This window comes from Acanthochromis polyacanthus, chromosome 19 (genome assembly GCF_021347895.1).
Source record: "Acanthochromis polyacanthus isolate Apoly-LR-REF ecotype Palm Island chromosome 19, KAUST_Apoly_ChrSc, whole genome shotgun sequence".
Classification (NCBI taxonomy): Eukaryota; Metazoa; Chordata; class Actinopteri; family Pomacentridae; genus Acanthochromis; species Acanthochromis polyacanthus.
The window spans coordinates 1,418,470-1,430,522 of NC_067131.1; the positions used below are offsets into that span (position 1 = coordinate 1,418,470).

The 12,053-nt window shown below is 43.9% G+C and overlaps 2 protein-coding genes across 9 annotated transcripts in view; one reads left to right on the plus strand and one right to left on the minus strand.

The window, feature by feature from the left end:
• rpl38 (ribosomal protein L38) overlaps nt 1–12,053 on the minus strand; it is a 1,167,099-nt gene that overhangs the window by 570,679 nt on the left and 584,367 nt on the right. The gene's annotated exons all lie outside the window — the stretch shown is intronic.
• The window catches only part of sdk2b (sidekick cell adhesion molecule 2b), a 349,966-nt gene that overhangs the window by 287,783 nt on the left and 50,130 nt on the right, over nt 1–12,053 (plus strand). For all 4 annotated transcript variants that reach the window (XM_051939309.1, XM_051939311.1, XM_051939310.1 and 1 more), the window contains exons 13-19: nt 4,514–4,690; nt 5,611–5,747; nt 6,374–6,521; nt 8,716–8,856; nt 9,772–9,953; nt 10,659–10,774; nt 11,799–11,994. In XM_051939309.1, the coding sequence (XP_051795269.1) occupies nt 4,514–4,690; nt 5,611–5,747; nt 6,374–6,521; nt 8,716–8,856; nt 9,772–9,953; nt 10,659–10,774; nt 11,799–11,994 (1,097 nt within the window). The remainder of the gene's footprint in view (nt 1–4,513; nt 4,691–5,610; nt 5,748–6,373; nt 6,522–8,715; nt 8,857–9,771; nt 9,954–10,658; nt 10,775–11,798; nt 11,995–12,053) is intronic.

Here is a 12,053-nt window from a genome sequence, read left to right on the forward strand (position 1 = left end):
GTGTGTGAGCTGATTTGGAGAAGCTTTTTTCCACATTTCAGCACCAATATTCGTCCAAAAAACATCACAGAATGCATTCAAAACCCAGTCTGTGTGCCAAAATCCCATCACACCTTTCCCTGCAACTTTATGTACATAAAAGCAACATTTTACTGCAGTATAAACAGACACTAACCGCTTACATTAATGACACTGGAATCAAAGTCTTTCTTTTTTCCCCACAAGATGTTAACAGGAGCCGAAGTTGCCTGAAGGAGTTTTTCCACTGAGTTTATTAAATACCTGCCGCATCGGACGGCAGCAGGGTCCAGATTCCAAAGCAAAGACAGTTAAATGCTCATAATTATAAATTATCCGGAGAATTATCAGTCCGGGCTGCGATCCAACGGGAAGTCACACTGTGTGCTTTCCTTCACATCAGACCAGCGAGCTGTCACACAGAGTCGCAGTTTAGTTTGTTGCTTCCAGCAGAGTTTATTAAATACCCGCAGCATCAGGGTCCACAGAGATCCACGTATAGAAAGGACAGCTGCAGCAGCTTCATCAGTTGGTTGTAATTCTATAATATCCCTGACACGGGGACATGATGGGTCACACTACTTTCCTTCACCTCACACAGGTGAGTTTTTACACAGAATCGCATTTAATCAGCTGCAGTTTAATCGTTTGTTGCGTACCGTTCATCCCAGCTGTTCAGATCTGTTTAATTTGCTGTTTCTAAAATCATAGATGATCATCACTATCAGTGTGGCAAACCATAAATAAAGCAGGCTGTTAGTTGCTTTGACAGTTTGATGAGCTGCTTTTGGTTTAGATTCCATCTGTTATTGCATTAATGTGCGCCATACATCGCTCAGCGTATTGTCTAATCTTGCATGAATGACAAATATCACACGTCTTAATGAAGCAGGGAGGAACCAGTAATGGAGAAGTGACATATGTCTGAATCACAGATGCTCTCGCTTTCACAGATTGATTTAGTCGCCAAAGCCGTGGATCCCGTGTCTGGAGCGAGTTTAAAGGACCAGATCGATCATTAGCAGCTTTGCAGAGGATAATTCAATTCAGGTTTATGTAGAGAGCCAATTCACACCAAATGTTGTCTCAAACCGCTTCACGCAGTAAGGTGAAGAGCATCGGTGGAGATATGTGACGATCGTCTGTCTGTCTGTAATCTGTCTGTCTGCCTGTCTGTCAGCAACATCACTCAAAAACAGACCAACGGATTTAGATGAAATTTCCATTGAAGGTCAGAAATGACACAAGGACCAAGTGATCAGATTCTGTCAGTGATGCAGCTTATAGTCTGGATCCATGGATTGGTTAAAGATTTCTGTATCGTTACCAGATAGCAGCACGGCGTCACTGTAACCATGACAACCAGTGAACACTCCATCAGCTGATTGTGATCCTGCTACAAATCCACCTCTGAGGACTTATCAGGACTTATCCATCAGAAATGATCCAATGAACAGCTGATTAAACTGTGGGGGTGTTTCTGAGCCGCCCACTACATGTTTAGGTCATGTGATCCGGTATCCGTAAATAACGTACACATGCAGAACACACACCTGTACTCAGAGCATGGTCTTTTTGTTTGCGGGTACATCTGGATTAAATGGACACATTTTACGGTGCCGTAATTTCTGTCATGAATTTTTTCAAAAATTCATGAGTCAGACAAATTTTTTCAAGATTTCGTCCGTCGGAAATGATACAAATGAGCAGCCTTGGCAGAGTGCTGTCAAAAATAAATCTAAACCAATAGCAAGTTACTTTATCTCAATCATTTCTGGCTGCATTTTCAAATTAAATTATTCCCCGTTGCTGTCCAGGTTATTGTTTTTAGCCATGTCTTTAATGCGCATTTTGTGCACTAGAGATGAAGGCATATATTAGACGGACTGATGAACCGGTGTGTCTCACTGATGTGCCTTTCATGAGCATCTCCAAATCAACAAATATGCGAATATTTACACACTTGGAGCAGCAGAAGTCACTTAAATAATTACTAGGTATATCCCAAGATGATGTCAAGGATTGAAGTTAGACTGATCAGTATTTAAGTTATTGCAAAAGTGTCGCAATGCGTTATTTATAATGAGAGATTTCAGACCGGATGACATTAAGCATCACAGGTGTCTCTGTCATGGTGCCCGTTGCTCGCTAAATTCCCATGATGCTCTCTACTTGTCAACATAGAATTGCCCCTTAGCCAGAGTGACCACTTCCCCTGATCATTACAGGATTAGACAGTAGAGTCTCCACCTGGTGGCACAGTCAGGTGCTGAAGTTCATCTACATTACATATTCTGATTCTGTCGTGCGTTTAGAGAATAATTAGATTTGGAGCTTGTGGAGCAGATGCAAGAATGCATTTCTTTAATACATTGCAGAGCAATTTAGTTGTCAGGCACATAAAATGGATTGATTTTAATAACGTTAATGCACTTGAAGTGTGTATTATCTCAGAAAATGGCATCAGATTAAGATTCTGTCGCAGCAGACAGTAAATATTAAATGACTCGGATCAGATCGGTAGCAAAAAAATAATAAATATTGGAACATCTCCACTAATTACTCACTACTAGAGTCGGGCTTTACCAGCACATCAGTTTACTTTACTCCACGTCAGACACAATCATTTGTTCCATAGCGGCCAACCTCAGGTCCTGTAGAGGTATTTGTATTTTGCTGCCAGTGAAGTAGTAGTTAGATTATCATCACATACAAAAAAGATTTTCCAGTGTTGATTAAAAACCTTGAATAAACTATTTTTGCATCACCTGTTGTAATGTCCAATCTGAAGCGCACACACATGCAGAAGACACTGAATGACGCTATGAGGAACAATAATGTAAACGTGACCGTCTGTCTCTGAATTATTATCACTTTAACACACTGATGCAGCCAGCAATGTTAAATATCTGACATCTGAAAGGAGCTTTTATTCTAGGAATGTTAATGGTTCTATAAAATGCACATGAATACATGTGCAGGATTACTGTAAACACACTCAGACATGGAAAGCGCTCCAGACACGCAACCTTGACATACAGTTTGCACAAAAGCAAACACCTACGCATGTTAAAGACGTTCGTCAGCCACCGAGTGTGCGGTCGCAAGGAAGTGTTCCTCCACATGACAGAATGCCGCCAAAATGCAGCAGAAAATTTACTGAACTCCAAGCTTGTAGTCGACAGCGGCAGCGATCAATAGGCCATCCGGTGCCGTGCTGCTCAGAGGAGAAAGCTGCGTTTGAGCTGTGCAGGTTTGATGAATGTGGATGGCTGTTTGATATGCAGCCATCAGCCGCTCCCATTTGCAGGCAGGGCAGCTCTGATGGTGAGTTTGAACACAGAGGGTGCGGAGAGATGAAATAGCTCGCCAATAACATGTTCTTTCTTTCTTGGATTGTGGCGGAATAAAAGACGAGCAGTTTTCCTCGTTGCTTTGCTGTCAAGAAGAATTAACCTCCATTCTAAATGTGACGTGCATATGTACATCGCAAGCCCCGCATCCCAGCGGGTGGCGACGGGAATTATGCATGTCAGGTTGCGTAAATGTGCGAGAAACTAGTTTTGATGAATAGAGTCATGAGCTTAATTTGGCACTAAAGAGAAGAAACACAAGCTGAGACTGTTTGCCTTCGACACCGACGGCAGCGCATCAGAAACAAAGAGGCCTCCAGCTGTTGGTCCAGCTGAGGTGCTGCTAATGATGAGCGGCTTTTCTTACGGCTCCCATTTAACTTTTGAAAAGAGTTATGATGATGTTTTTGTCCACCTGAGCTTCCCATGGTTTAATCTTTGAGCAACAAAGTACCTGAAGTAACTAGCGATCCTCTTTGATCAAGCCAGCTACAGCAGCATCTTTATTTATTCGTCTTCCTTTGCTGAAAATGTGCAAATGACACTTTGCCAGTCTCAGTTTACAGTGAGGATGAAAACTGGAGCTGAGCAGTTGTTGCCGAGACTTTTTCGGCGTGTCATGATTTGAGTTACTCATCATGAGTTGATGCGCCGACTTCAAATAGGAAGGACTCGAATAAAAAGCTTAAAGGCACCTTTAGAGTGAGCAAAAAGCTAATGCTGCCTTAAATTATTCATTTTTGAAAGAATATGTGTTCGCTCAGGTCCACTGACAACTCTCCATTAACTCTCTATGCAAATAAACGTCATCTAAAAACGTTTTCCTGCTCGGCTTGGTCACACTTCTTGTTTATTTCTGTCCATTATTATCATTACTCATGGTAAAATGTTAGATTCTGCAGTTTACAGCTCCGGCTGGAACACTTTTTAACAAGCACTTCTGAGGTAGCGGGCTTCAAGTTTTACCTCCGAGATGATTTCTTTAACATTCAGGGAAAACTGGCGCTCCTTTGATTGATGCCTGAGTTGTATAAAATGCAGGTGGTGAGTAATAATAATGGCAGAAAAACACCAGGCTGATAAATACCACCGTTTCCCAGACGGTGATCGTGACATTAATGAGCCGTGACTTTGTCTTCCAGGCATGTGTGGGAAAAAGACGGCTCGGTCATCAGCGTCCAGTCCATCCCTCGCATGCGGCTGGACGTGGACGGCACGCTGCACATCTCCCAGACGTGGTCGGGCGACATCGCCACGTACACCTGCAGAGTCACCTCGGTGGGAGGCAACGACTCCCGCAGCGCACACCTCCGCGTCAGGTAATCTTAACTTTCTATTTTCGTCAGGTTTCCTCCTCACACTCCTGCTTCTGCACAAGAAGGAACAAGCTCTTTGAAAGAAACCCAACACACACATCCATACATACAGTCACATGCATGCTTTCCAACCTTTCGCTGCTATTTTCCCACCGACACCTCTGACTCATTTCCACTTAAATGGTGCCTGTTCTTCCTCACCTGCCTCGCTACCTACCGTGTCCTCATTCTCACCTGACCCCCTCTCCACTTCCCACCCTCTTCTTTGACTCCACGCTTGCATTCTGCGAGACATTTCTGTGTTGCTCTTTGCCCCATGACTTTGCCTGCCACTTTTTTGCACTCTGGCACGCTGTGAGTCACTGCAGCGAGGGTAAATTGAATATGAATGTGACATCTAACTTTCTGTTTGCCAAACTGACTGACTGACTGTTCCCCGTCTTTGTTTATCCCGCTTTCGGCCGCCGTCTTGCTGGCTAAGCTACTGTCTGCATCCGTTCATTGCCGTGAGGTTTATCTATCAATCCGTCTGTGCTTATCTGAATTTATGGCTGAATGAATTAATGATCCCCAGCTTCGGCCTCATTTATTCACATCTTTGTCCGTGCATTTTCTTCCTATCTGTCTCCTTTCAATCCGTTTCTTCCCTCCGGTGATATCTATCTCGTTTCTTGCTCGCCTGTGTGTCCATCTTGACAAGGAACCATCTTTGCTGTCTTGTCTCGCCACATTTCTTCACCTGTCTGCCTGATCTCTCTGTTGTAAAAAATAAAAGAAAAAAAGATGCCGCTTTCCTCGAGATTTGTACGGGAGATGTTCAGAGGAGAGACTGAAATGCTCGGTAGCTCTCCGGCCCCCACAGCTTGTTTACTGTGATAGAGGGATTCTTTTATTTATCAAAGTTGTCCTGCTGTTCCCTGCAGGCAGCTGCCCCATGCCCCAGAGAACCCTACAGCCTTGCTGAGCAAATCTGAAAAAAGAGCCATCGACCTGGCCTGGGCCAAACCCTTTGATGGCAACAGTCCACTCATTCGCTATATCCTGGAGGTTTCTGAGAACAGTAAGTCGTGTAAAATTCCACTTTGTCTTTTGCTGCCGTCTGTGCTCTTTGTGTGAGGTGAAATCATTTATATTTACTTGGGTTTGGGGAAAAGGGAACTCGACTTATGGGATCAATGTTGCAGCAATGACTTAAAAAGATGCTAAATGTTGCTTGTTTAGACTTTTCATTTCCATGCAGACGGTGTTTATTTTTCTCAAGGAGCTTAAATGCAAAGCAATAGAAGCAATGAGCAAATCAAAAAGAATTTAAGAGCGTGGTCAATGGGGCTAATTAAGACTGTCCATCAATGGATTTAATCTCAAACTTTCATCTTCAGCTTAAATAGATGCACTATACAGCTGTGTATGCTCTAAACGCTTACTGTCAGATTGTTTTTTTTCTTTTGTCTCTCCTTGTTTTCTCAACACGACTTACTGGGTTTAATTAATTCAAAATTCAAAACCTGCCGTGACAAAATGACTGCAGGCATGAAATAGAAAATCCCTCCGAATATCAGTGAAATTCCCAGAAATGTCGCGCTCCTTTCTTGCAAATTCAGAGATGAATTGTTTTGCATAGTGATGAATAGTGTGTGTGTGTGCGCATGTGGAATAAGGTGTAAAACCTGATTGTCTTTGTTCCAGATGCTCCCTGGGCCATCCTGCTCGCCAACATCGAGCCTGAGTCCACAGCGGTGACGGTCAACGGCCTGATCCCGGCTCGCTCCTATCAGTTCCGCCTCTGTGCCGTTAACGACGTGGGGAAGGGCCAGTTCAGCAAAGAGACAGACCGGTGAGCAAAAGGCCGATCCGGTATCTGTTCCTGCCATCCCACATTAGCGTCAGAACAGCTTTGTGTCCTTTTCATCCTCCCAAAACAAAGGAATACTAAATTCCCTCTGCACAAGTATCAGTGGTTGCTCGTCTCACCGATGTGGTTCAGTGTTTATGTTCTCTGGTTTCTCTTCAACCTCACCCCGACTGGTCGAGGCAGACCACCGCCCTCCCTGAGCCTGGTTCTGCTGGACGTTTGTAGTGAAATTTTAGAGTAACTGGGTTTTCGGTGTATAATTTAGTCAGGTAAATTTGTAGCACAGATAATGTTGTGGGGTCTTATCCTTACTTATTAATCCTCAGAATCCCAAAACCTGTCAACCGGTTTGAAAGGCGTATTGTGTTGAAGAAAACTGCTAAAATCACACAATTTATCAGAGCCAGAAACTGTAAAACTAGAAAGAAATCAGCAGATTGACAGTCTTTCATCTACTCCTGTGAGACACGCTGTTCCATCGATAAAATGAAGCAAATTTATGCTTGAAGTCATGACAATTCAACAGAATCACTTTCTTCTCTCCGTGTCATTTACACCGCTGACAAAAAATAAACCATTTTCTCAAATCACATTTTGCAAAAAAATTAAAATTTGTGCACTTCCTGGCACAACCATGAAGCCATTAGCGACAGTCACATAACAATAATTCTGGGACTTTCAGCTGAACTGCAGGCGGTGTTTACCCGGAGGAGACGGCAGACAAACATGAAAACAAATTAAAAATGAAAGCAGTAAAATATTTATAGGTCATAGAGCCAGTATTTAGTTCTCAGTGGTACCAACGCCTCTAAACAACGGAAAAATGCTGTAACGTGTTGAATCCAGTTTTTTGTTTTGTTTATTTCTTTTTTTTTTTTTTAATTCTTTCCACTGCTAGCCGTGGTTGTGCTGTTTCCATACATGTACAGGACTTTACATTTCAGTGATAAATGAACCCACAGTGAGTAAAAATTGGAGAGAAAAATGCCCAGAAACTGCTTTGAAGTGAGAGGATTAACTTATTCTGGCAAATTTGTATTTTACATCCAATATTGTAGGGATTAATGCTTAATATTTAAATCAGTCAGAAAAATCCTTTTATCGATAACCTTATTGTTTGAACTTGCTAGATACATTTCTACTGTCAGTCTTTGGCTGCACATCTGTAGTTTTAAATGTGACTTTTGAGCTTTAAGCTATATGTTTCCTTATTTTTCCAAAGAGAACTTTATTGCAGGGGAGTAAGCGTTCCTTGAAAGCCTGACTCGGTCGCTGTGTTTGCTTCGCACTGAATTTCAATCTCAGAAATGCCCAGAAACACGAATCGCAGCAGAAGTTTGCGGTTGTTGGTAAACCGTGCACTACGCTCGGGAAATCTGTTTCCTAGACAACCGGTCTGACTGATCCCTACAGTCAAGAGCCAGTGAAGAGGGATACACGTGTAAGCCCGGCGAAGCACACACACAAACATGTAAACACACTTCCTCACACACACACACAAACACCCACTCGCTCTCACATCCCGAAAAAGCCACAGGAGGGATTTGGGTTGGAGGCGAGATCAGGTTTGGCCTCTGCACGGCCTCACACAACTCCAAGCGCAGATTCCTCCCCGCGTCCATCACCCTCCTGCCTCCCATCCCTCCCATCCCTGCCTCCCCTCCATCAGTCTGTCACGCCGCCTCATGCTGCCGGTTCCCCAGCCAGAGGAAAGCCACGGGGAGCTCCGTCTGTGTGCTACAGCGCGGCCAGCTCAGAACTCCATGCGACTCCATTTGGTACTAAGTCACGGCCACTGATCTCCCTCCCATCTTTCATGTGCATCCTCTCCCCAGGCGCTCCGGCTATCTTGTCAGGGATAATATATAGCTTTTAGGTGGCTGTGACTTCCTCAGGTGTGGCATTACACATACTATGAGGCGTAAAGCACAAAGGGTTGGTAACAAAGGAAGTGAAACGCTCAGAAACAGCGAAGAGAAACAGAAAAAAGAGTGTTTATAGTAAATTATGCATGTATTTAAATTGATATGCTTCATTTCAGCAGTTATGTTTCATTCAAAGCGCTATGTGTTCTCACTGGAAATAAACTAGAGCTCCGTGCTGGTGATGATTTTCTTTTTTCCTCTTCCTTCACATCTCCGCTTGTGTTTCTTCTTTTTTTTTTATTTTTCTGCAGTGTGTCTCTACCAGAGGAGCCCCCAAGTGCTGCTCCTCAGAACGTCATCGCCAGCGGTCGCACCAACCAGTCCATCATGATCCAGTGGCAGCCGCCGCAGGAAAGCCACCAGAACGGCATCCTCAGAGGCTACACCATCCGGTAACGTCCACCGCACGCCCGCCACTCACTCTGCTGCTTAGTTTTTATGTGAAAAGTAGGAAGAACAATGCAGTTTTGCTCCAGATGAAGTAAAAAGTAGACTCTGTACTCTTCTGATGCATGAAGGAAGAAGCAGTAAGTGAAGGTGTGCTCATCTTTTTTATCGTTTTTGCTTTTCGTCAGCGTTCTTCACAGAATTTGTTGCATTGTGCACTTTCCATCTCATCAATTGTGCAAAATTATAAAGGCAATTCAGTGACTATTCTATTGTGCAAGGAAGTTTAAAAAAAAAACACTCTTCCAGAACCCACTGATCCGTGTACAAACTGCTGGAATTAACTCAGAGTGCATTTCTCTTAAAACACAACAGTTCCAGTTAACACCACTGCATTTAGTGTTTTCTGTGACAGACAACCAAAATTACAGCCATGGCCATAAGTTTGGACACAAGTACCATGATGCTTGTGAATCTTAGAAAATACCACAAAATTGTCTCTTACAATATAAATACCAGTCATAGCCGTCAACCAAAATGAAATACATTTCATTTGACTTGAAAAACACCAAAAAACTTTTGCAGCTCTAATAGGCAGAGTCAGCAATATGCCAAACTGACTGTAAATCCTGTAAACGTGTAATTAGTTTGGTTTTTCTGTCAGGCTTTTTATTCATCACATCCAAATGAAACAGCAGGTGTTTTCCAGACAACAGTCAGTGCCTGTCAGTGGGGTTTAATTGCTTGTTTGCTGGTGCTTTGTCTCCCCCTAGCAGGGACTCTAGTGTACTGCTGGACTGTAAATGCTCTGATGGAACATCTCGACTTAAAACCAACCACAACCAGGCTGGAAATGCAGACAAACGGGTTTCTGATGTTCTGAAAATCCAGTGTTGAAGGTTTGTGCGTGTGTTTGTCAGGTACCGCCTCACTGGGCTGCCTGTCGACTACCAAATCAAGAACATCTCCAGCCCAGATGTGACCAACCTGCTGCTGGAGGACCTCATCATCTGGACCAACTATGAGATTGAGGTGGCTGCTTACAATGGAGCAGGTTTGGGAACATTCAGCCATAAAGTGACCGAGTGGACTCTTCAGGGAGGTGAGGAACCGGCGTTGTTGGTTAAAAATCTAAACTGTACCGTGTAATTTGTCATTTTCAGTGATTCTTCATGTGAAGAGAAATTTGCATCTGCATGTACAAACCATGATTATGAAGGCAGTTCTGAGTGTCCAAAGACTCTGTAGCTCTTAATTTCCTTTGGCGGAATCAAATCTTGAGTAAATCTACAAAAGAACCAAAATGCGTGATGTTTTTTTTTGTGACAAAGACAAACATGTTTCAATGACTTCATGTTTAAAAACAGGCTTGGATGCAGTATTGTACAAATGCACCGCTTTTATCCACCAACACAAATCCCCCAGCAGACCTCTAGTAGCCTCCAGTTTTATTCACCGCTGACTGAAACCATCCACTAAAAGCCTGCGCTGACTGTTGTCCAAACACATTACCATGAACTTTCATTTGTAAGGACCACGCAAAGGTGTGACATGTCTCTAAAATCCATAACTAGCTCACACACACTCACAAACAAACCCACAAAGAGCCGCGGTGTTGGGTGTAAGTGTCAGACGGAGAGCGATGGCAGCATCTGCCCTGACCTGTGCAGCAGCGATCAATAGTGACATCAAAATAGATGCAGGCCGACTTCTAGCAGTCAACCGAAAGGCGCTTCTCACGCTCCTGTTTCTCTGCTTCTTTATTCTCTCTGACTCCCTCTCTCCTGCCTCTCCTCATCCATCCCAGTGCCCACCATCGCTCCGGGTAACGTGCAGGCCGAGGCGGTCAACTCCACCACGATTCGTTTTACGTGGACGGCTCCCAACCCTCAGTTCATCAACGGCATCAACCAGGGCTACAAGGTCAGTAGGTGTCGCCGTGTCCTCACTGCCAGCCATCAGCTCCATCGACAGAACTGTCAGAGCGTAACTTGTAGTAAAAAAAATAAATAAAAGGAGAAGCAGCCAGGGGGCAAACGATGTACGGTGCCACTTTGAACAATGGACTTTGTTCTCCCATTTGTCAGTCTGAGGTCATTGTCTTTATCTGCACGACCGTTTCTCATATGTTTTATTGTGAAGCTGTGTGCACATTATGATGAATGTCTTCATTATTTTGTCATGGGCTCTTGAATGTAGTTCATCTCTCTGCCTCTTGTGTAGCCCACAGGGAATCACAAAGCCGCATGCATAGGATGCTTCTGCTTTTTCCCCGTTGAGACTTAATTCTGTTATTGGGACTCTTCTCTCTGTTCAGTGGCATCCTAAAAGTCCTCATCAGCTCCAGGTTGGAGGGTCACTGTGCCAATCTGAATTAAAAACATCAGATTTGAGGTGTGAGAATGAGGAAGTAGTGAGAAAGAGGTGAGACAGAGAAGGTGATAGAAAGTGCTGCAAAGGAAGGTACAAAAAAAGACAGAGGGAGATATATATAGAAAAGATCCAGACATGTGGCAGACAATCAAGCATTTATCCCTCTGACATCCTCTTGCCAACTTTCCTGGAAGCGCCACGACTCAGAAAACTGGAAAGAACCCATTGGACTAGCCACCGGGACTCATTACCCAAGCAGCTAATTGGTCAGTCCAGGTCCCATTTGTAGACGCTATAGTAAATGATGAACACGCATGATGGGATATTATTATGCCTCTCCTGAGCACAAACTCTCTCCTCCCTCCCTGAGCCTGTCTTAGTGGAGCTATTCAGCCATCTTCTCCCAGTCAAAACATCTTCAGGGCATTTTTCTGAATGTATCAGGGAGATGCTAAATAACTCCTCAGAGAGAGACACCACTGTTGGTTTTGTGAGAATTGAAATAACAGAAATACTGGCTTCTTTATTTGGGTAATTTTCCTTCACGTTTCCTTTTTGTGTGTGTCTGTTTTAGCTGCTGGCCTGGGAACCTGGCAAAGACGACGAAGTTGCTATGGTAACAGTACGACCGAACTTCCAGGACAGCGTCCATGTGGGATATGTGACAGGTCTGAAGAAGTTCACTGAGTATTACACCTCTGTGCTGTGCTTCACTACACCCGGAGACGGCCCCCGCAGCCCGCCTAAAGCATTAAGGACACATGAGGACAGTAAGTGACTCTTCTTCCGCACTTTTCTCTCTCCTGTGGTGGCAAGAGGGGCGACACAA